This window comes from Lampetra planeri, chromosome 15, assembly GCF_965212315.1.
Source record: "Lampetra planeri chromosome 15, kcLamPlan1.2.h2, whole genome shotgun sequence".
Classification (NCBI taxonomy): Eukaryota; Metazoa; Chordata; class Hyperoartia; order Petromyzontiformes; family Petromyzontidae; genus Lampetra; species Lampetra planeri.
Window position 1 is genome coordinate 611726 of NC_136121.1, and position 21439 is coordinate 633164.

Genomic DNA, 21439 nt, shown 5'->3' on the forward strand with positions numbered 1-21439 from the left:
GTTCAACGTACATACACACACACATACAAGTTGAACATACACACACACACACAAGTTCAACGTACACCAACACAATAAGTTCAACGTACATACACACATACACAAGTTCAACGTACACACGTACAAGCGACGTGTCTCACCTGTGATGTAGTAGGAGACGTGGCGATTCCGCGGCTCCGAGTCGGCGTCGCTCGTGCTCAGGATGGCCACCACCTCCCCGGGGACGTCATCCTCGCGCGCCGACCCGCGGTAGATCTCGGCGGTGAAGCGCGGCGGGTTGTCGTTGACGTCCGCCACGCGCACCGACACGAGCGCGCGTGACGAGAGGCGCACGCGCTCCCCGCGGTCCGTCGCCACCACCTCCAGCCGCCACTCGGCCTGCACCGAGCACACCGCGGGCGGGGGGAGTGAGCGCCCAATTCTCGCCGGCACGAGCCCCATCACCGATAGCTGCATAAACGATCTCGCACGGTGAGGACGCGGCTCTTTACCCAACGTTCACTTTTCCCGGATCTGAATACGCACAGAATGATCGATGGGGTGTGAGAATAGGCCCAACTCAGCGCTCTGCTGTAGCTCTGCGGTGCCATGCGTCAGAGATATTCTCCCAAACACTCAGCTGGCAGAAAGGGCAAACCAGCAGCGAACGAATTGGTCCGTCGTCGCTCCAGCGTAAACAAAACGAGAGCTGTAGAGAGACGACTGGCACCGTCATGGGATTGTCGAAATATCCAGCGCTGACTTTGGGCTGCCAATGAAGAAGGGCGCCACACGCTCGATCGAGACTCGACTACAAACGCACATTTGAAAGCGCTTCGCCAATTCTGAGCCTTGCTCTTGACGCAGTGTGCCACCGAAACACAGCGAGAGGCTTGCGATGCGTTGCGGCACTGCAAACTCAGTTCTTTAGAAATGGAGGCGCACGGTGAGATGACCTGTGGCCGACTCGAGTTTGTGTTTAGTTTGTTGTCCTTCCCCCGCACCTCCGATTAGCACAGTTGGCTATGTATGGTGAGAAAGAAGTGCAACATACACGCATGCGTGCAAAGTCTTGAGCCTGCGACCAATATAATCCATAAGAGGTTTCTGCGTTAGATCACATAACGCGTAACGTGATCTAACCCAGAAACCTGTTACAGATATTAAAGATATTAAAGACGTCTCCTCGCCGCGCGACTCCAACACCACAGGGGAAACTGACGGCAATTAAACCGTCAATGAGCGCATCTGCCGTGCGCCACGACCGCTCTCCTACGGAGCGGCGCAACGGCCGTTGTTGGGGCCAAGCCCAGGGCCCGGGGGTCACGGGGGTCCGCCCACAGACGTTACCTGCGCCTCACAGTCGAGGGGCCGCAGGGCGGTGAGCCAGCCCGTGTCAGCGTCGAGCGCGAACGTGTCGGCCACGTCGTCCAGGGGCCCCGCGGCCTCGCCCAGCGAGTAGGACACCTGCCCGTTGGGGCCCGAGTCGGCGTCGCGAGCGCGCACGCGCAGCACGCGCGTCCCCGCCGCCAGGTTCTCCATGACGAACGCCTCGTACGTCGCCGACTCGAAAGCCGGCGCATTGTCGTTGACGTCCTTCACCTGCACGCTGACCTGCGAGCGCGAGAGGGGGAGAAGGGGGGGGGGAAGGTCGCGTTATTCGCTCTGCGGCGCAGCACGGCGGAAGGGGACCAGGCTACGGGTCACCGATTCCCTCTTCCGTTCGCCACCTCACGACGTATAGGGAAGGGGGAGAGAGAGAGAGAGGCTGTGGATTTTGAGCAGTCAACAAGTGAGAAAAATTGTAAAAGCTTTATCTTGTAAATAATAAGACCCAGATGATGTCGCCTGGGCACAACGAGAGCGGAATTCAATTGTCCCGTGCCATGGGTGAGATGAGGAAAGCGCTAAATTAACTGGACAACAGCAAGTGGTCCGGGGTTCTCCAACTCCGGGGAGGGTTTCATGTGGCGTGTGTGTGAATGTGTCACGTGCCCAGTTACTAAGTTTTGAACCATGCGGGCAGGAACCGGCGCTACGTCCAGCATTATTCCTATTTATTTAACGTAAGCATTACTTTATCAAGTATGTTTTGGCATGTATCCCTACTGTACCTTCAGATGCAATCGCATTAAGACATCTTGTAAATATGAGTTGTGTTGAATTGTATCTTTAAAAGATATATTTCCCCATTGCAGCCCGAGTTACAGATTCACCTTTTGACAATTTCAAACAGGGTTCCAATAACTGCTTTTGCAAGCTCGATTTCGGTGTTCGCGCTGACGTCACAGCTTTCCCATCTCCCATCTGCGCCCACGATGCCGACAGCCACGCCGTGCGAGCGTCGGCATGCAACCTCGCGCCAGCGCCGGGCGCCCGGCGCCGTCTCGCCCACCTGAACCACGGCGACGGCGTCGTGCTCCCCGTCCGAGCGAGAGGCGGCGACGCTGAACTGCAGCCACCTGGCGGCCTCGTGGTCCAGCTGCCTCTCCAGCTTGAGCCGCCCCGTGGTCGCGTCGACGCCGAACGGGGCGCCGTCTCCGCCGCCGCCGTCGCGGTCGCCCGCGGCCCACACGAGGCTGTAGGTCACGCGTTCGGGACCCACGACCCTGACGGCCTCCAGCTCGGTGCCCGGCGCCGCGTCCTCGGCCACCGCGAAGGAGTAGTAGGACTCGGCGAAGCGGGGGATGGCGACGTCCGGGGGCAGCACCTCCACGTAGACCGGCACGAGCGAGCGGAGCGAGGGCAGCCCGCCATCCTGCGCCAGCACGAAGAATGAGAGGCGGGTCCCCTCCAGGCCCACCAGGCTGTAGGAAGAGCTGATGGCGCCGCTCTCGGGGTCGATCCGCAGGGCCTCCTCCGCGCCGCCCGAGTCCTCGCCGTAGATGGAGTACGCCACGTCGGCGTTGCTCCCCTCGTCGGCGTCCGACGCCGTGACCTGCGCGACGAAGGCGCCCTCCCTCGCGTCGGCCGGGACGGCGGCCTTGTACTCGGCGGCGTGGAAGCGCGGAGCGTTGTCGTTGACGTCGGTGAGGATCACCTTGACGACGCAGAAGGCGACCCGCCCGCCGCCGTCCACGGCCATCACGTTGATCTCGATGACCCTCTCCAGAAGGTTCTCGCGGTCGAAGCTCTCCGTCGTCACGACGAGGCCGTCCGCCCCCACGCCGAACCTGCTCCCCGCGAAGTCGTTGACGATGGAGTAGCTCACCTTGCCGTAGTCGCCGGCGTCCCGGTCGGTGGCCGACGCCACGGCGACCGCGGTGCCGACCGGCGAGTTTTCCGCCAGCTCCACCTCGTACGCGTGCCGCTCGAAGACGGGCCCGTGCAGGTTTTCGCCGGCGACGGCGACGCGCACGCGGACCGCGGCGGCGTGGACTCCGTCCGACACGGTCACGTTCAGGACGTGGACGGCGTCCGCCCGCAGCTTGCCGGGCGCCGACACGGAGATCACGCCGGAGCGGGCGTCGACGGCGAAGCAGCCGAGCTCGTTCCCCGAGAGGATTCCGTAGGCGAGGGGCTCCCCGTCGGAGGCGTCGGCGTCCAGGGCGAGCACGCGCGTGACCGGGTGGCCGCGCGGCACCAGCTCGCCGACCGTCGCCTCGTACAGGCCCTGCGTGAACGCCGGGGCGTTGTCGTTGAAGTCGGCGACGGCGACCGTGACGGGGACGTCGCTGGTGAGCGCGGGAACGCCGCCGTCCACGGCGCGCACCGCGAAGCGCAGCTCCGCCACGAGCTCGCGGTCCAGTCGGCGCGACGTGAGCACCATGCCGCTGCTCGGGTCCACGTGGAAGTATTCCGTGGCGCGGTCGGGGTCGTCCACGATCTGGTAGGAGACGGCCCGGTTGGTGCCCGAGTCGGCGTCGGCCGCGGAGACGGTGAGCGCCAGCGTGCCGACGGGCGCCGCCTCGGACAGGACGACCTCGTACGAGTCGAGCGCGAAGGCGGGCGCGTTGTCGTTCACGTCCTCCACCAGCACGTCCACCGTGGCGTCGGCGTGGGCGCCCGTCAGCGAGTCGGTGGCACGCACCGCCAGCCGGTAGGCGGCCCGCGTCTCGTAGTCCAGCGGCTCCGCCGTGCTCAGGACGCCGGTGCCGAGGTCCACGGAGAACTGGCCGAGGCGGTCGCCGTCGGTTATGCAGTAGACGAGGCGGAAGCCGTCGGGGCTGCCGGCCTGCACGCTGAGCAGCGGCGTGCGGGGCGGGGCGCTCTCCGGCACGCTCACGCGGTAGAACGGCTTCTCGAACACCGGCATCGCCTCGTTCACGACGCGCACGGCCACCTCGACGTCCGTCCACAGGGGAGGGACGCCGCCGTCTTCCGCGCGCACGACGAGGGCGAACTCCTCCTCGTAGGACCCGTCGGGCGAGAACGCCTCCCTCAGCCGGACGTCCCCGGTCACCTCGTCGACGTCGAAGCGCCCGAAGTCGTCGCGCAGGGCGTAGCGCACCTCGCCGTTGGGGCCCGCGTCCCTGTCGACGGCGGTCACCCGCCGCACCGTCTCCCCCCGCTCGGCGTCCGCCCGCACCGCCGCGTAGTACGGCAGCCCCACGAACGCGGGGGCGTTGTCGTTGACGTCGAGGACGCGGACGCGCACGACGGCGCGGGCGACGCGCGGCGGCGAGCGCTCGTCGCGCGCCTCCACCACCAGCTCGTGCCACTCGCGCTCCTCGCGGTCGAGGGGCGCGGCGGCGAGGCTGCGCAGGGCGCCCGATGTGCGGCCCACATCGAACAGGCCCCGCGGGTTGAGCAGGCGGTAGAACACCGGCTCGTTCAGACGGTTGCCCGTGACCGTCACCAGGGCCGCCAGCTGCGCCTCCGTCGTGTTCTCCATCACCAGGCCGTTGTAGACTTCGCGCGTGAAGGCCAGGCCGCTCGGCTTGCTCTCGGCCGTGGATATCTTCACCGTGGCGGAGGACGAGAACTTCCCGTCCGTCACGCGCACGGTCAGATCGTAGAACCTCTCGAGCGCCGTGACGTTTTGCACCGTGACGACGCCGCTGCTCGGGCCCACCGCGAACTTCTGCGCCGCGTTTCCGCCGGCGATGAAGTAAGTGAGGTTGGTGTTGGACGAGGCGTCGGCGTCCACGGCGGACACGGTCAGCACCTCGACGCCGCGGTACGCGGGCAGCAGCAGCGTGGCGTCGTACACGGGGCTCGTGAACTCGGGCGGGGAGTCGTTGACGTCCACCACCAGCACCGTGACGAGGGCGGGCGTCTCGGCGTGCAGCGGGGGGCTCCCGCCGTCGCGCACCTGCACCGAGAAGGCGAAGGCGTGCCTCTCCTCGCGGTCGAGGCCGCGGGCCGTGCGCACCGCCCCCGTGCTGGCGTCCACGGCGAAGTAGCGTCGCGCCGCGGGCTCCACGATGCGGAACGCGAGCAGCGCGTTGCGCCCGGCGTCGCCGTCGGCGGCACGCACCACGAGCGGCGCTCCCGTCTCGTCGAGCACCGCGCTGCCGGGCGGCGCGTCCTCCGCCACCAGGCCGCCGTAGCTTGGGCGGGCGAACGCCGGCCGCCGGTCGTTCTCGTCCCTCACGTGCACCGACACCGAGGTGTTGGCCGCCGCGCCCGCCATGTCAGCGGCCCGCACGACGAGGAGGTAGGAGGGCCGCGCGGCGTGGCTCAGGGCGCGGCGCGTGAACACGGCGCCCGAGTTGGGGTTCACCTCGAACGCGTCCCCGAAGTTGCCGTCCCGAATCTCGTAGACGACCGACGAGTGGCCCGAGGCCGACACCACGGCAACGAGCGTGCCGGGCGGGGCCGCCTCGCCCACCTCGCCGGCGTAGACGGGCCGCGTGAAGCGCGGCGGCGCGTTGCTCGCCACCGTCACCTCGATCTCCACGTCGGCCGTGGAGCCGAGCGGCCTCTCGCCGTTGTCCGTGGCGCGCACGACCAGGCGGTAGCGGGCGAGGCGCGCGCGGTCCAGCTCCCGCGCCACCGACACGATGCCCAGTGCGGGGTCCACGCTGAAGGCGCCGCCCGTGTTCCCTGCGGCCAGGAAGACAAAAGCCGTCGCTGCTTGCCGCCTGTCGAGCGTCCGGGCACAGGTGGCAGTGGTGGTGGTGGTGAGGAAGCGGTGGCCATACGGAGGCGGTGATGTGGTTGTGGTGAGGCGTGGCAGTGACGAGGTGGCGAGTTGGTGGTCGCGGTGAGTTGGTGATGGCGGTGAGTTGGTGGCAGTGAGTTGGTGGTGGCTGTGAGTTGGTGGTGGCGGTGAGTTGGTGGTGGCGGTGAGTTGGTGGTGGCGGTGAGTTGGTGGTGGCGGTGAGTTGGTGGTGGCGGTGAGTTGGTGGTGGCGGTGAGTTGGTGGTGGCGGTGAGTTGGTGGTGGCGGTGAGTTGGTGATGGCGGTGAGTTGGTGGTGGCGGTGAGTTGGTGGTGGCGGTGAGTTGGTGGTGGCGGTGAGTTGGTGGTGGCGGTGAGTTGGTGGTGGCGGTGAGTTGGTGGCGGTGAGTTGGTGATGGCGGTGAGTTGGTGGTGGCGGTGAGTTGGTGGTGGCGGTGAGTTGGTGGTGGCGGTGAGTTGGTGGTGGCGGTGAGTTGGTGGTGGCGGTGAGTTGGTGGTGGCGGTGAGTTGGTGGTGGCGGTGAGTTGGTGGTGGCGGTGAGTTGGTGGTGGCGGTGAGTTGGTGGTGGCGGTGAGTTGGTGGTGGCGGTGAGTTGGTGGTGGCGGTGAGTTGGTGGTGGCGGTGAGTTGGTGATGGCGGTGAGTTGGTGGTGGCGGTGAGTTGGTGGCGGTGAGTTGGTGATGGCGGTGAGTTGGTGGTGGCGGTGAGTTGGTGGTGGCGGTGAGTTGGTGGCGGTGAGTTGGTGATGGCGGTGAGTTGGTGATGGCGGTGAGTTGGTGGTGGCGGTGAGTTGGTGGTGGCGGTGAGTTGGTGGCGGTGAGTTGGTGGCGGTGAGTTGGTGGTGGCGGTGAGTTGGTGGTGGCGGTGAGTTGGTGGTGGCGGTGAGTTGGTGGTGGCGGTGAGTTGGTGGTGGCGGTGAGTTGGTGATGGCGGTGAGTTGGTGGCGGTGAGTTGGTGGTGGCGGTGAGTTGGTGGTGGCGGTGAGTTGGTGGTGGCGGTGAGTTGGTGGTGGCGGTGAGTTGGTGGTGGCGGTGAGTTGGTGATGGCGGTGAGTTGGTGGTGGCGGTGAGGAGGACGGCGAGTCCTTGCTGCGCTCACCGGATTCGATGGCGTACGAGAGGCGAGCGTTGTCGCCCGTGTCGCGGTCGCGCGCCGTGACCTGCAGCACGGCGGAGCCGGGCAGCGCCGACTCGAACACGCAGCCCTGGTAGGTGCGCAGCGTGAACTCGGGGGTGTGGTCGTTGGCGTCCAGCACGGTGATGAGCACGCGCGCCAGGCTGCGCTTGGTCTGGACGTCCTGGTCACGCACCTGCACAGCCGGAGTCACGGTCAGTGCTCGTTTGATGGTTAAAAACCTGAACATATGAACGCATTGGGGGTATAACCGGCGGTGCGTGGGAGTATAAAAAAAACCCCACAAATTTTCCGCGTTAACTTTTGTTATTTTCCCCCACAATTTGCGACCCCCGGTCGGAAAATCTTGCGGGGTACGCATCAGAATCAGTGATGTTGCTTGCAGTCGGAAGAAGAATGTCAGTTAAAAAAATTTTTTAAACCGTTTTACAATGACCGGTGTCTTATGCTGCACCGGTGTACCGCTAATACGTCCATACAGAGAATCGCAGACCTTGGCCAATTGCTGTCACTGGTTCACCGCCTGCCTGCCTGCCGCCTGCCTTCTCGCTCGTCTGCGGTTTCCCTCTTTGCCGTGCGACGCGTAACGACTCTAAATTATTATTCACTATTATCCACGCGTACACACTGGGCACACCACATCTGTCTCCCACCGCCCGTTCGGTGCGCAGGGCCATGAGGAAGCGGCCAAGTCCTGTTCACAGGTCACAGGAGGTCACGGGACACGTGGTGGTAAGGTGCACCGCGCTCACGGGACACGTGCAAGTGGTTTGGGTAGACACGCTGGAAATGTGTGTCCCCGACTAGACACTCCACAGTTCATCGCACTTCACCACAACGCAGGTGCGTGTACACGTAGATTCCCCGCGCATCACGTTGCCAAGACTGCCAAAGTTTGTACCGCTGGAGAATGCCACTAATTGAGGATGATGCGTTCCGTTTGTCAACATTGACTCGAGTCGTCTCGAGTCAATTTCAAGTCCTGGCGTCTGTCACACTGAACCGGGTTCTGTACGCATGTCAGTACAGACACGCGCCTTGTCCTCCACCATTGTAAACCTGATCACCCCTTGGGGTAGCGCGGACGCAGCGGGCGCCGCCCTCACCATGACGGTGAGCGTGTGCCGGAGCTGGCTCTCGTGGTCGAGCGGCTCGGCCGTGTACAGCACGCCCGTGGCCGGGTCGAGGCGGAAGAGGCGGGCGCTGGCGGGCTCCGCGCTGCCGTAGAGCGTGTAGATGAGGCGGTCCTTCTCGTCGCCGTCCGACGCCGACACGCGCGCCACCTCCGTGTTGGGCGGCACGTCCTCCCGCACGCTTGCCTCGTACAGCGGCCTGGAGAACTCGGGCCGGTGGTCGTTGACGTCGATCACTTTGATGTAGATCTGAGGGCGAGGGCGGCGCGAGCCGGTGAGCCGTTGCCGTGCGCACGGGACTCCGTGCAGCGTGGCGACATCGCCCCCTGCCGCGAAGAAACCTGGACCCTCCTGACCAAGAGTCTCAGGGACCCGGCGAGCGCGATGACAACGATAACATTTCCGTAAAAACCCGCACCCCCGTGCCCGCCGCGACGGGCCCTGTGCAGTGCGGCCCACCTGTGTGACGAGGGCGCGCGTCCCATCCGTCACTTCCACCGTCAAGTTGTAGTGCGACTTCTGCTCGGCGTCCAGCGGCTTCGCCACCACCAGGGTCCCCGTGCCGCGTTCCACGTCAAAGCGGCTGTCCACGTTCCCGCCTGGGCACAACGCGGCACGGCGCACGCCTCCCCTTACCGCGGGCACTGGATCGCGGTGGCAGCGGCGGCGGCAGCGGCATCGCGCTTCGCACCCATGACGGAACCAAGCTGGCCGCGTGCGCGTAACCCAGCATCGCACTCGCTCCTTGCGCACAAAGCTACACACAGCTTGTATATTGGTCTCCAATGGCTAACACACACTATAAACTATTGAAAATATGTGTTATTTTACCAGCCAAGGCCGACTGAGCTATATAGCTCTTTTTTTCAGAAGCGACCTGACCACAAATGATAGCTCGACAAAGTGGCTCATCGTGTGTAAATGTATAGCAGGCAAATACTTTAAACGCGTGATGTTGATTCTTAATGTGGAGGGAAAAACCGGAGCAAAATCCACGCAACCACGGGGAGAACATGCAAACTCCAAATATACAGGCTTCAGGGTCGGGATCGAATCCACAACTTCCTGTATGCCAGGCGAAGTAATTAGCATCTCGCCACACAGAGCGCACTACCAACAAACACACAACATGCGCTAACGGTCAGGGATGGGACTACCATGTCGTTCCATGGCATCGTTGATGAAAGCAAAAAATATTACCGATAACCAACGTCAACTCACTCTTGGAGACGTGGCACACTTGATAAAAAAAAACTTTAATCCGTAACAAATCAAATGTAAAAGTAGAACAACATCAGCTCCCAGCCCGGCCACAGCCGCTTTCTCACAAGGGACCCTCGGCTCCAGCGTTGGGGCGAGCGCGGCGCCAGCGATGGAGCGTAGAGTTCCCCCACACTCTACGGTAAACGCGGGCAGAGCCGCACCGTCACGTCTTAGCGCTACCGGCACGCGCACGGGCAGCTTGCGCCACGCACGAGTGGGAACAGGACAACTGGACAATATGGAAGAGCTCTCTGGCCCGGTGGCCCCATGTGGCGGTCCGTGTCGTTCAGCGAGAGGGCGGGAGGGGGCAGCAGAGAGCCAGCGGAGGGAGGAGCGTGGAACGCGGTAAGTGACCGGGTGAGATGCTTAGACACACACACACACGCTCGCATTTGCGGGGAAAACCGTGTGTGGGTCGTGGGGTTATTTGACCATACTTCACCGTGCTGGTGAGAGCCAGTTGACGATGGCGATGGGCGTAAACGTGGGAGGGGTGTAACGGTGGATTTTGCTGCACTGTGTCCTGCCTACAACATCACGTGTGTGCCTGGTGTTGGTCACCCATTCAAGCGTTGGGCAGGCTCAACCGTGCCTCGCTTCCCAGATCTGATGCGATCAGGCAGCTCCTTGTTGATTTGTCGTAGGCCAGACACACAAGCACTCAGGGAGAAATTCAGCCTTGCACTAACCCCAGCCTGCCGCTGTTGACTCTTCTCTTAATGATAAACAAATACGCGGACTCATTCTGCATTCCGTACCAAGGCGTTTCGTCGCACGTTCCCCATGACCGATTGCATTGGGCTAGGCTACAGCTGGGCTGGGCTACAGCTGGGCCAGATTCCCACCTCTCCCCTTGTTTAGTTCACACCGTCGACCGCGTGGCCTTTGCAGGGCTCTCAATTCTCGCACATCTCGGGTATTTACGATGCAATCCCCCAGATTGAGAAGGCGCTCGTAAATACGCTCACAATGGTGCCATCTCCCACACCCACGCATGTGAAAAGCCAGTTGACAACAACCGCACCCCGGCCGCTGGCAGCCGACCAATCGGGTCCATGAGACAGAGACCCCCCCCCACCCCTCCTGGAGTCTGCTGAACAAACTCACGCCCAGACAAACGCCCAGTACTGCTTGCCGAGCTCCACATTCCTACCCCCCAAGTCCCCTACCCCCCAAGTCCCCTACCCCACAGCTCCCCTACCCCCCAAGTCCCCTACCCCAGCTCCCCTACCTTCCCATCTCCCCTACCCCCCAGCTCCCCTACCTTCCCATCTCCCCTACCCCCCAGCTCCCCTACCTTCCCATCTCCCCTACCCCCCAAGTCCCCTACCCCCCAAGTCCCCTACCCCCCAGCTCCCCTACCCCCCAAGTCCCCTACCCCAGCTCCCCTACCTTCCCATCTCCCCTACCCCCCAGCTCCCCTACCTTCCCATCTCCCCTACCCCCCAGCTCCCCTACCTTCCCATCTCCCCTACCCCCCAAGTCCCCTACCCCCCAAGTCCCCTACCCCCCAGCTCCCCTACCCCCCAGCTCCCCTACCCCCCAGCTCTCCTACCTTCCCATCTCGCCGACCCCAGCTCCCCTACCCCTGCTACCCCCCTACTCTTCCATCCCCCCCCATCTACCCCACCACTTTCCTCCCTGCCCCCCACCAGCCATGGCATGTCCTGCCCATGCCCTCTGAATGATGTCATTTACAATAAAAACATAATTATAGATTTTAATAACTAGCTTTTTCTCTTGTCTTAACGCATCTGACAAAAATATATATAGATCCGTCAATTGTAACCAATTAAATGAATTTAGTTTGTATCCCCAAAGTCTCCATTGCTAAGGGGGGGGGCATTGTGTCTCAATCACTGGGTCATCACAAAGGGCTCCGATCACGAGAAGCACCGTCGCCCCGGTAGGCCGGAGACAAAGCGTCTTCTACGACCCCGACGACACTTCTCGGAATCTCCGCTGTGCACAGGTGGTGGCTCGTGCCCCAGTCGGCTGCCGCGAGACTTACGGCGAGCGAGCTGCAACTTGAAGAGAGGCACGGTTGAACTAAACATTTTGGCAAAGGTGACAAACGCAGCTGCCTGGTGGCGTCGACGGAGCGGGCGGTCCCCCTCCTCGCTCCGGCTCACCGCTCCTCCTCCTTTCTCTCACTGCCCGCCCACCACCCCACTCAACGGTGTCAGGATGTAAGTGCACCGCATGTCGTTTAAACTTTTTTTTGCACCGTACGTATCCAACCGTGCTAATCGGAGGTGCGGGGGAAGGACAACAAACTAAACAGAAAAAGCGGTTTGAAAGAAATTAGTTTTCAATCTAGAACTACGTTTTCAATCGCCTTGCCACATTCAGTCTGATTAGGATCGCTCAGTGATCCTTTTAGTTTTTCTTACCAAAGAGCACGATTTAAGTTAAAGTTCGGCAGTACAATGTTTGAGCTATTCATACTTTTTCGAAGCAAATTATCAGTGCTGTTAATTGCGCTGCTAATTCAGTGAGTCGTCCAGACAATGCACACGAGTATCTCGATTTGAGGTTTTCGTGACTGCAGGGATCCATACTCCACCAGGTACTACGACACCACGCAGAACCTCCCCCCACCCCTCCCTCTCCCCCCCCTTGCTCCTCCCCCTTCATTGCCTGTATAACCTCTTACCACACCAACTCTCTCTCCCACTTCAGCAAAAAATTATTCTTGCTGTGGTTTTCCCACCTGATGATGATTGCTTGTGTTGCGATCGAAACGTCGTGATTACATTTATTTTATTTTATACCTATGTGACTTTTCCGAAAAAACCACAGAGTATGGATGCACAGGAGTGTTGTGTTTTAAACGTTTGGGTTATTTTCTTGTGGGCAAGACCCACAGAAGCATGGTACGGCCGGCTCTACCACCCCCACAGGGGCACTCAGCACGTTGGTGTCACGCACAGCAGCCCGCGTCCCCAGGTGACCCACCAACCCCACAAAAACATCGCCACACCGAGGTGCGCAACAGCAGTAACGGACTGCTGTGGGCGAGCATACGTATGCACGTTGAACTTCTTTCGTAGCGTACGTAGCCAACCGTGCTCATCGGAGGCGAGGGCAACGGATCTTCCGGTCTCGCCGCCGTGCGGAGGAGCTCACCGAGGATGGCGAACCACAGCGGCACGTCCTGGGGATGCGCGGACACGATGCCGACCATGTGGTTCACCGCGTCGCTCTCCAGCACCGTGAAGCTGAAGACGGGCTCGTCGAATCTCAGCGGCTCGCTGGACGCCCGCGGCACCATCACCCACTCCATGTGGACGCGCGCACGCGCCACCTGCTGGGGCCGCCCGTTGTCCACCGCCTTCACCTGCGGGGGCACCGAGGGTACGGCACGAGAGGCACGGTCACGAGCGGCGGAGGGAAACTCGCCTCCGGCAGCGGCAGCAGCAACGGCAGCAGCAGGACCGCAGCAAGCGATGGCTTCTCAACCTCCTATCAGACTCATGCCCCCACTCCGAGCTGAACGAAGCGGCGCAATGTCCGGCAGCGTGCGTCTTACTTGGCCGTGGCCTCGGCTCACCGCCTCGACGCGGAGACCAGTCACTGGTTTGCATGAGCAGTGATCGCGCTGAGAAAATACGGCTGAATTATTGGTGGATGCAATGGGGAGTGGTCGTGTAGCGGTTAGCGCGCTGCTCTACGAACCTGGCGACCCGATTCCAGCTCACGGCCAACACATTATCTGAACTGGTCCTTGGCCTCCCCTAGGTCGACTCAGCCTCAAATGAGTAACTGGTTTGGTGTGTAAATATCGTCACTGAAGAGACAAAGGCAGCTGGGCGTGGTGCTGGCCACCCACCCCCTCGTGTACCGTGCCGGCCTTCATAGGTGCCCGCTAACAGCGCTTTCCCCAAAAGTCCCTTGAGGCTACACGGGGGATCTTTGTGCGCGCTTGTGCGTGTGTCCGACCGGGGCCCACCCCCCTTCGCTCGTTGTCATCTTTGGTCTTTGTGCGGGAATAGCGGTGCAGTGGTTAGCAACACTACATTATAATCCGAGTGACCTGGGTTTCAACTCCAGAAACAATACAGTGCGAGCGGAAAATAGAATCAAGAGCCTGGCCTTGGCTTCCCCCGTGGGCAACTCAGCCTGAAGTCGACGTCCAGCCTGAACATTCGCACTGGGCAGACAAAGGTGCCCCCCCCTCACCCCGCCAGCAGCGCTCCGGACGGCGGCCGAGTCTCCCGCTCATTCCCGGCTTCTTCTCACCGTGAGAATCTCGTGGCTGCCGGCCTGGAAGGGGTGCGCCGTGGAAACGACCCCGGTGGTGGGGTCGATGAAGAAGCGACCGCCCTCGTTGCCGCCCTCGATGTAGTAGGAGAGGTCGGCGTTGGGGCCCTCGTCGGCGTCCGAGGCGAACACGCGGTACACGGGCTCGCGGCGCCGGCTGCGCTCGCGCTCGGGGAGGCGTGTGCGGTACACGCGCTGCGAGAACGCCGGGCGGTTGTCGTTCTCGTCGAGGACGCGCACCGCCACGCGCGCCGACGACGAGCGGGGGGACGGGCCCTGGTCCGACACCGTCACCTGCCGACACGAGCACACAAAGACAAAGGAAAAGACCCCCGTGTAGCCTTAACAGAATGTTGGGGCAAGCGCAGTTAAGCAAGCACCTATGAAGGCCGGCATGGCACACGAGGGGGTGGGTGGCCACACACCGCGCCAGGTACTTATTTGAGGCCGAGTCGACCTAGGGGAGGCCCAGGACTGGTTCAAATAATCGTCACTGGTGTTGGCCATGAGCGGGAATTGAACTCGGATTGCCGGGTTGGTTCGCAGCGCGCCAACTGCTGCACTATCGCACACAACAACCGCCATTCGCCACTAAGTGGTGGTGACATCACCACGGTGCTTGTGCCAGGCTAGGCACACATACACGTTCACGCACGCACACACACACACGTTTGGCCACAAAAGTGCACGCAGAAACAGGTAGGAGACCGGTTGGATTCGTAAAGCGTGTCAATGCAATCGCATCACAAGGCCCCGTGCAAATAGGGGGGGGGGGGGGGGCGTTTTAATTCGCAGCTGTTATTATTCAGGTGCGGTAAGAAGCAGGGAGTGGCGCCATGTGACTGGGCGGCAGGCGGAGTGTGGGACGATCGAACCTCCATGACGTGCTCGGCCTGCTGCTCCCGGTCCAATTTGCGTGCGGTGGTGGAGATGAGACCTGAGAGGCGACACAGAGCGGCAGCGCACGCGGCTTACACGTCGTTCACCTCGACGCAGACACGGCGACTCCCTGTTAGTCTACTTGGGGGCACTGTTGCACAGCTTGCGCCTTGGAGGTGTGGTACATAAGCTGCTTTACGACATTGTCAGCGTCGCAGTCGTCGTCGTTACCATCCTTTATTTAACCAGGAGACAAAATCAACCCATCGAGACGCGACAAACAGCACCGCTTATTTTGCAAAGGCGGCGCCACTTGGAAATACGCGAGAGCGAGCAGGCTACAGAGCAGAGGCAGCACAGCCAACGTTCCGAGTACGAACGTGGGCAGCCATCACGATTCAACTTTGGCTCCCCATTGCAACAAGCGCAGTTTTTAGCTCGGCCACTCATTACGACACTAAATAAATACAAATTAACGCTGCAATAAATAGGTGCACCGGATCACGACCGTGGAGTGGGGACCTCTTGACGGAGCGCGAGCGTGGGCCATCTGGTATCGGTAAGGGGAAGCAACGGGCCGCCGTGCGTGCCGGCATCTCCCCGGGGCCGGTGGCCACACGACGCCCCGGCCGACTCGCACTCACGCGGGCCAGCACGGCTCTTCGCCAAAACGTCGAAATTGGGATGACGCCGTTTGTAAAATAAAACTGCCGTACAAACACAGGTGCAACACTACAACGTATGTGTATAATCTGTTGCACTTATGCGCGGAGATTAACTAACAATGAGGTGTGCGCTGCATATACAAAATCTGTTAAATATATTTGTTTACAAGCCTGAATTAAAGTTCGCTGCTGATATTGGTATTCTCGTCATTTAGAGATTTGAGCGAGCACGTTGCTCGGACCGCAGTGAAGTAATGACTGTGTTAATCGCTACACCACTGTCCGTACAACTCCAAGGTAAGCGTGCAAACACACGCACTCCTCCATGTGCCTTGACACATCAAAGCCCTTTGACACAACAGGCTTGCACATAAATCAAAACGGGTGCAGCATGACAGTCTCCTGTTGAATCAAGCCGACCGGGCATGTACCAATACTCAACGATGACAAAGGCCGCTGCAATGAAATGCACATCCCATGAGGAGCCGTGTGCATTTCTATCCTTGAATTTCAACATTCACGCATCCAGGGGTCACATCTCAGGATGTGGCGCCTCTCTGCCCGGCTCTTGAGCTCTCGTATTTCCCAGCCGTGGCTCCCTTCTTAGGGCCACAGGTGGCACCTCGGATGCCGGGACCACATCTCTGCTGTCTGCCGGACGTGGAGACACGCGGCTGCAATCAAGCGCTCTCGGAAGCGAAGGTTCAGCGCATCTTGCAGATTCCATCGCGCAAGAGACGCCCTGAACACGTTTGTGCTTGTAGCCATTTCCTCTGGGCATTCCGGCCTCCTGCCACCCACCAAAGCAGCCATTCGGGAATTATCCAAATCTGCCAATGCAAGGCTCATTCAAAATAAACCAGGGTCAGAGGCAGAAAGAAAATTAATTGCAGGTGATAGCGGAACTTATTTCACGTGGAACTGAATTTTTTGAAAGGGCCCCCCCGCCACCCACGATTCGAGTTGTGCGATAATTTAGTGCGATCGCGTTTCAGAGCCTGGAACACGTCCACGAGCACGCCACTCCCGTCAGCCCCCATCGCGTTTCGGGCGCAGGCATGCGGCAACGAGGCCGCGCCGGCTCCTCCTGGGGCCCGGCGCCAAGGGTGGCGTCCGCAGGGGGCGCCGCGGCGCGTCTCAGCCCTGCCGCCTCTAAACAGGAAACATCGGAAGTTGTTGAATTCCGTTGCGAGCTTGCGCGAGGAGCCCCGCAGCGCGACCTCAAACCCTCGACTCTCGCAGCCAGAACGGGCAACACCGCCGGCCTTGATCCTGCTCGACAACTCACGTTTGTAGCATTCGAGTGTCAGAAGTAGAGCTTTGTGATCATTAATTAAACGCTTAAGCACTTCGTCGTTTGCCTCCTCCGACGTGTTGAAAGAATGAAAAAAAAATGCGTTAAGATGGCATGAGGGGAATTGTCCTTTTTCAGATCAACAGGCGTAGAGAAGGAAGGCAGCCTAAATAATGCACGCCGAGCCAACAAGAACACTTCACAATGCTGTGCCTTGAAAAGATTCCTATTAATATCTCGAGATGGTTGCTGGTATATGAACCGGGCATCGATAATAACTCTCGATATTGAGCCCCACGCGTTACTCTCGGAGCTGTGCTTTTGCCCGGATGCAGGCATCAGGCTCATTGGCAGTGTGGTGGTAAGAAGCCTCGGTATTTCAAGTGCCTTGGGTGAGTGGTGCAAATTCCACATTCCTTTGGCAGGGAATAAGATGGCTTTGGCATACCGAGAGTGATTAGAGTAGAGTGGGAATGTAAGTGTATTTTAGCCAAGTGTTACCAACGCCCCTGTGTGTGTGCGTGCGTGTTTACCTCATTCCCAGCCACCGCATGCCTAAACAGCCTTCGTTCGGCCAGATAGAGGGGGTAAACAGGCGCGGCACGGGCTGGAGAAGAGATAGAGTGATGTGGCGCAGGAGGATGTGGAGCTGAGTGGACTTGCCGATGACTGGTGCCAGCGGTGTCAAGATCGGCCTCTGTGGAGGAGGCTCGTGAAGGACGCTGCTACTGGGCAGTTGGAGGCAGTCGCCCTCCAGCAACAACGGAGGGCGGAGGAACGAAGCTCACAACAACGAGCGGAGCGCCGGGAGGCTAGGAGCCACAGGTGGTGCATCAGCCAGTCATCTCAGTCAGTCGATCCGTGGCACCTGGGTCTGCCCCGTGACCTCCTGCCTGCCAGCGGCGTTCGACACTTCACGTGGCTACAAGGTGCACATAGCCTGGCACAAGCACCGTAGTGACGTCACCGCCACTTCGTGGCGAATCGCGGTTGTTGTTGTTAGCTCTCTCTCCCTCTTCCCCGTGCCCCGTTGGCTTAATTCCGGAGACAGCTCGCCCGCCCGTGATTCACCCTCCGTGTGAAATCAGCCCGGCCACAAACGGAATGCAGTTGTTCCAGTGATACTTCACAAAGGATTCTCCTTTCGCGAATATATACGTCTCAACGATGAAAAGCACATGAGTATTCATTGGGAGGGAATATACAAGAGAATGTTTGGCGCTTTGAAGAAGAGCCACAACCCAAAAATGTTGGCTCACTGTGCACTTTTTACTTAGATGGCAGCATTGGTGCTCCATCAGAGCAGTCAAATGTTCCACATCGTCCTGCTACACCACTGCAAGTGAAGTTCAACTACGTTACAATTTTACAGCTACCACTAGCAGCAGTCCAAGATGGTTTGTTCAAACAGACACCACGCAGCTGCTCTCCCACACTGATTGATCCAGATGCCGCTGGTTCTAGCTGCAGGCAAATGCACTCGACACAGGGTCTCCTCCTGTGTGCCACATCAGCCAACCTCTTCTCGAGACGTGCCTCGCGCTCCTTTAGCCCCTTCTATCTGGACAAAAGAGCGCTGCTTTGCCACGCCCTGGCTGAAAATGAGGGCGACACGACCCCCAGTCGTCCATCGTTGTCTGCCGAAGGTCCTCGTCATCTCCCTCTGTCTCGTGGCTTCAAAGCAGCGGTGGAAATCGCACATTCCCACCACAGTGGAGCCCAGCCTCTCCGTAGGGCGACCATAACTTGAGTTGCTGGAGGGACGATGCGCCGAGTTCACCTCCGACCGGGACCTGAATTCAGAGATTAAAATTTTGCAGGACGAATGTTGCGCCGCGGTATTGCCCAGTTGGAATCAGTACTGACGGCAATGACCTCGTTATTAATCTTCGAATCGCAAGTTTCCGCCAAATGCGGTGAAATGTGTCAGAAAAAACTGCATCAGCAGTGACCACCACCGGCATCGTCATCAACGGGCCGGTCAAATTCCATGAATTGCACCGGGCCGCCCACGACTCCCATGGCTTCGCGCACGGTCCGAGCACGCCGGCGGCGGCGCGAGCTTTGACGAAGGGGAAATGCCCCGCGGCACGTCCAGCGACACCGTCACGGCGCCACTACCCGCCGAGTCTTCGCGTGGATTCCTCGGCGATCCCTCGGCCGACGACGCCCAATCGCATGCCCCACAGCGCTCTGCTGCAGAACCCACGGTGGCTAGGAGACGTTGACTACCTCGTCGTGGGTTCGATCCCGACCCTGACGCCTGTATATTTGGAGTTTGCATGTCTCTCTCTCCCAGTGGTCGTGTGGATTTTTCTACGGGTCCTCTGGTTGTCCCTCCAATCAATGTGTGTTTAGAGTATTTGGCTGCGATACATTTTCATGTGATAAGCCACTTCGTTGAGCTATCATTTATGGCTAGGTGGCTTCTGAACAGAGCTATGTAGCTCAGTAGGCCTTATCTAGTCAAATAGAAATAGTTTATGGTTTTAGTTTATAGTACCACCTCTCAAATGTTCTCAGGATTAGCCTCTATTAAGACTCTCATCCTAGGCTAAGTCAACGAAATGCTTTGGCAACGCCACTGCAGTGCCGGGTGTCATCTGAGCTGGAGAGAGTTCACGACGAATCCACGGAGTAAATGAAATCCCCTGGGGAATCAATGGGAAATCAGCTGCTCAGAAGCTTGCGGCGTGCCGCAAACAATTCTCCGGGATCCTGGCGAGTTACGAAAGGAGAGCCGCCGTGAGGCATCGTGCCACGGGCGTGCGGGATGGAGACGCTGCGCAGCGAGGCATGAACATCGGGGGACGCTGCAGGCGACGAACTGCCCCTGGGCCTTATCCTGCTGGGTGCTCAGCTTCACTTGCCGACCGCTTATTCCTTCCGATATTCGTAAGCCGCTGGGAGCTATGTACTTTTAAATCGTCTAGATTGAAAACTAATTTCTTGAGAACTGCTTTTTATGTTTAGTTTGTTGTCCTTCCACCGGCACCTCCGATAAGCACGGTTGGCTACGTACGGTGCGAAAGAAGTTCAACATACATAAAAAGTCTCGAGGGTGATATTTAAGATATCATGGACGTCTCCTCGCCGCATGACTCCAATGACACAGGGAAAACTAACGGCGATGACATTTTCTAGGAATGCATCCGCCATGCGCCATAACCGCTCTCCTCCGGAGCGGCGGTCCGGCCGTCGCTGGGACTCGCATGGCGTGGAGCCTCCCCCCACCGAGCGCCATGGCCGGGCCGTACCCTCGTGTCTCCGCGGAGAGAAGTCACTGCCACAGTGCACCTGCTCTTGTCAGTACAGCAACGTAATAATGGATGTGCTCTGTGTGTGTGTGACCCACACTACGCAAGAGTGCTCTCTACTGACGACACAATCGGCCAGGGTCTGCGGACGTGCGCCGCCCCCTTCCTCTCTTGGTTCCCCCCATCACGTCGTCCACAAACGCCACAGCGGGAGGTCTTGCGAGGGCAGGGGGCCGCGGGGCAGCGGGGGGCGAGTGGATGCGAACATCACCCGCAATACCCGTTTTGCAGCTTTGCAGTTCTCCTCTGCCGAGAGAGTCTGGCAGGGGCTGTCACACGATACACACACGGAGCCGCCACTGGGCCACTCCAGTGTGGGGGCTGTGGGGACGCACACAAGCTGAAGTGCAGCCTGTGGCAGAACGCACACAGAGGCGCCTGCCACTTGGGGCCTGTGGGCTCTTCTCATACGAGCTGACAAAACGTTTCGCCCCGCAGCTGGTCAGGATGCGGACGATGCAGCCGGTGTCCGTAAGCAGGCGTCGGTCTAACGTTGAGTCAGCCAAAGTGGCCCCTGTGCCTCGCATAGATCGCTCTAACACCCCTGTGATAGGAGCGCAAGCTCGGAGTGACATATCGCCCTATAAAAATAAAAGTTTATTAGAGAAAGACAGACCATTATATGGCGGTTATATAGAGGAGGGGGGGGGGGGTGAATGTGGGTGGACGTGTCGCCATGAAGCTCCCACGCCGTGCCGCACAATCCGGCACGCTATACAATGCAGGAGACACACACACCGCTATTAGATGGAGGGAAAAACACACGGCACTATTAGATGGAGGGAGACACACATGCTATGCGATGCAGGAGACACACGCATGCATGTCAAACTTCTTTCACGCCGTACGTTAGCCAACCGCGCGACGGAGGAGATGCGCCACGCGACAGTGGAGCTCACCGGTGCGGGCGTCGATGGAGAAGAATCCCTGGGGGTTGCCGCTGGAGATGCGGAAGGAGAGCGGCGCGGCGCCGCCCGCGTCCGCGTCGCTGGCGCGGACCTGCAGCACGGCGAGGCCGGCGGGAGAGTTCTCGGGCACGGCGGGGCGGTACATGGGCTCCTCGGTGAGGGGCGCGCAGTCGTTGACGTCCTCCACCTCGACGAAGACGTGCAGCGTGGACGCGAGCGGCACAAGCGCGCGGTCCACGGCGAACACGCTGAGCCAGTAGCGCGAGCGCGTCTCCGCGTCCAGCCGCTCCGCCGTGCGGATCACGCCTGCGCGACACACAGAGTTCGCGGCATTCGTATGCGGGATTCGCACACACGGCATTCGCACGCGGGTCTCGCGCACGCGGGTCTCGCGCACGCGGGTCTCGCGCACGCGGGTCTCGCACACGCGGGTCTCGGCGCAGGGCGACCTCCACAGTTGCCTTCCCGCAAAGCGGTTCTTGTTTTACACGGCCAGGAGTAACGATGTTTTCGGGTAACCCGAATGGGATTTAAATTGA

At 60.2% G+C, this 21439-nt stretch overlaps 1 protein-coding gene across 2 annotated transcripts in view; it reads right to left on the bottom strand.

Moving 5' to 3' along the window:
• LOC144722577 (protocadherin Fat 1-like) overlaps positions 1-21439 on the bottom strand; it is a 110310-nt gene that overhangs the window by 28245 nt on the left and 60626 nt on the right. The window contains exons 3-13 of one of the 2 annotated variants that reach the window (XM_078600775.1): positions 20892-21206; positions 14713-14774; positions 13817-14131; positions 12704-12914; positions 9755-9841; positions 8771-8910; positions 8285-8560; positions 7143-7353; positions 2375-5967; positions 1330-1593; positions 141-378 (exon numbers count right to left, since the gene is read on the bottom strand). In XM_078600775.1, the coding sequence (XP_078456901.1) occupies positions 141-378; positions 1330-1593; positions 2375-5967; positions 7143-7353; positions 8285-8560; positions 8771-8910; positions 9755-9841; positions 12704-12914; positions 13817-14131; positions 14713-14774; positions 20892-21206 (5712 nt within the window). The remainder of the gene's footprint in view (positions 1-140; positions 379-1329; positions 1594-2374; positions 5968-7142; positions 7354-8284; positions 8561-8770; positions 8911-9754; positions 9842-12703; positions 12915-13816; positions 14132-14712; positions 14775-20891; positions 21207-21439) is intronic. The other variant, XM_078600774.1, reaches the window with a different exon arrangement.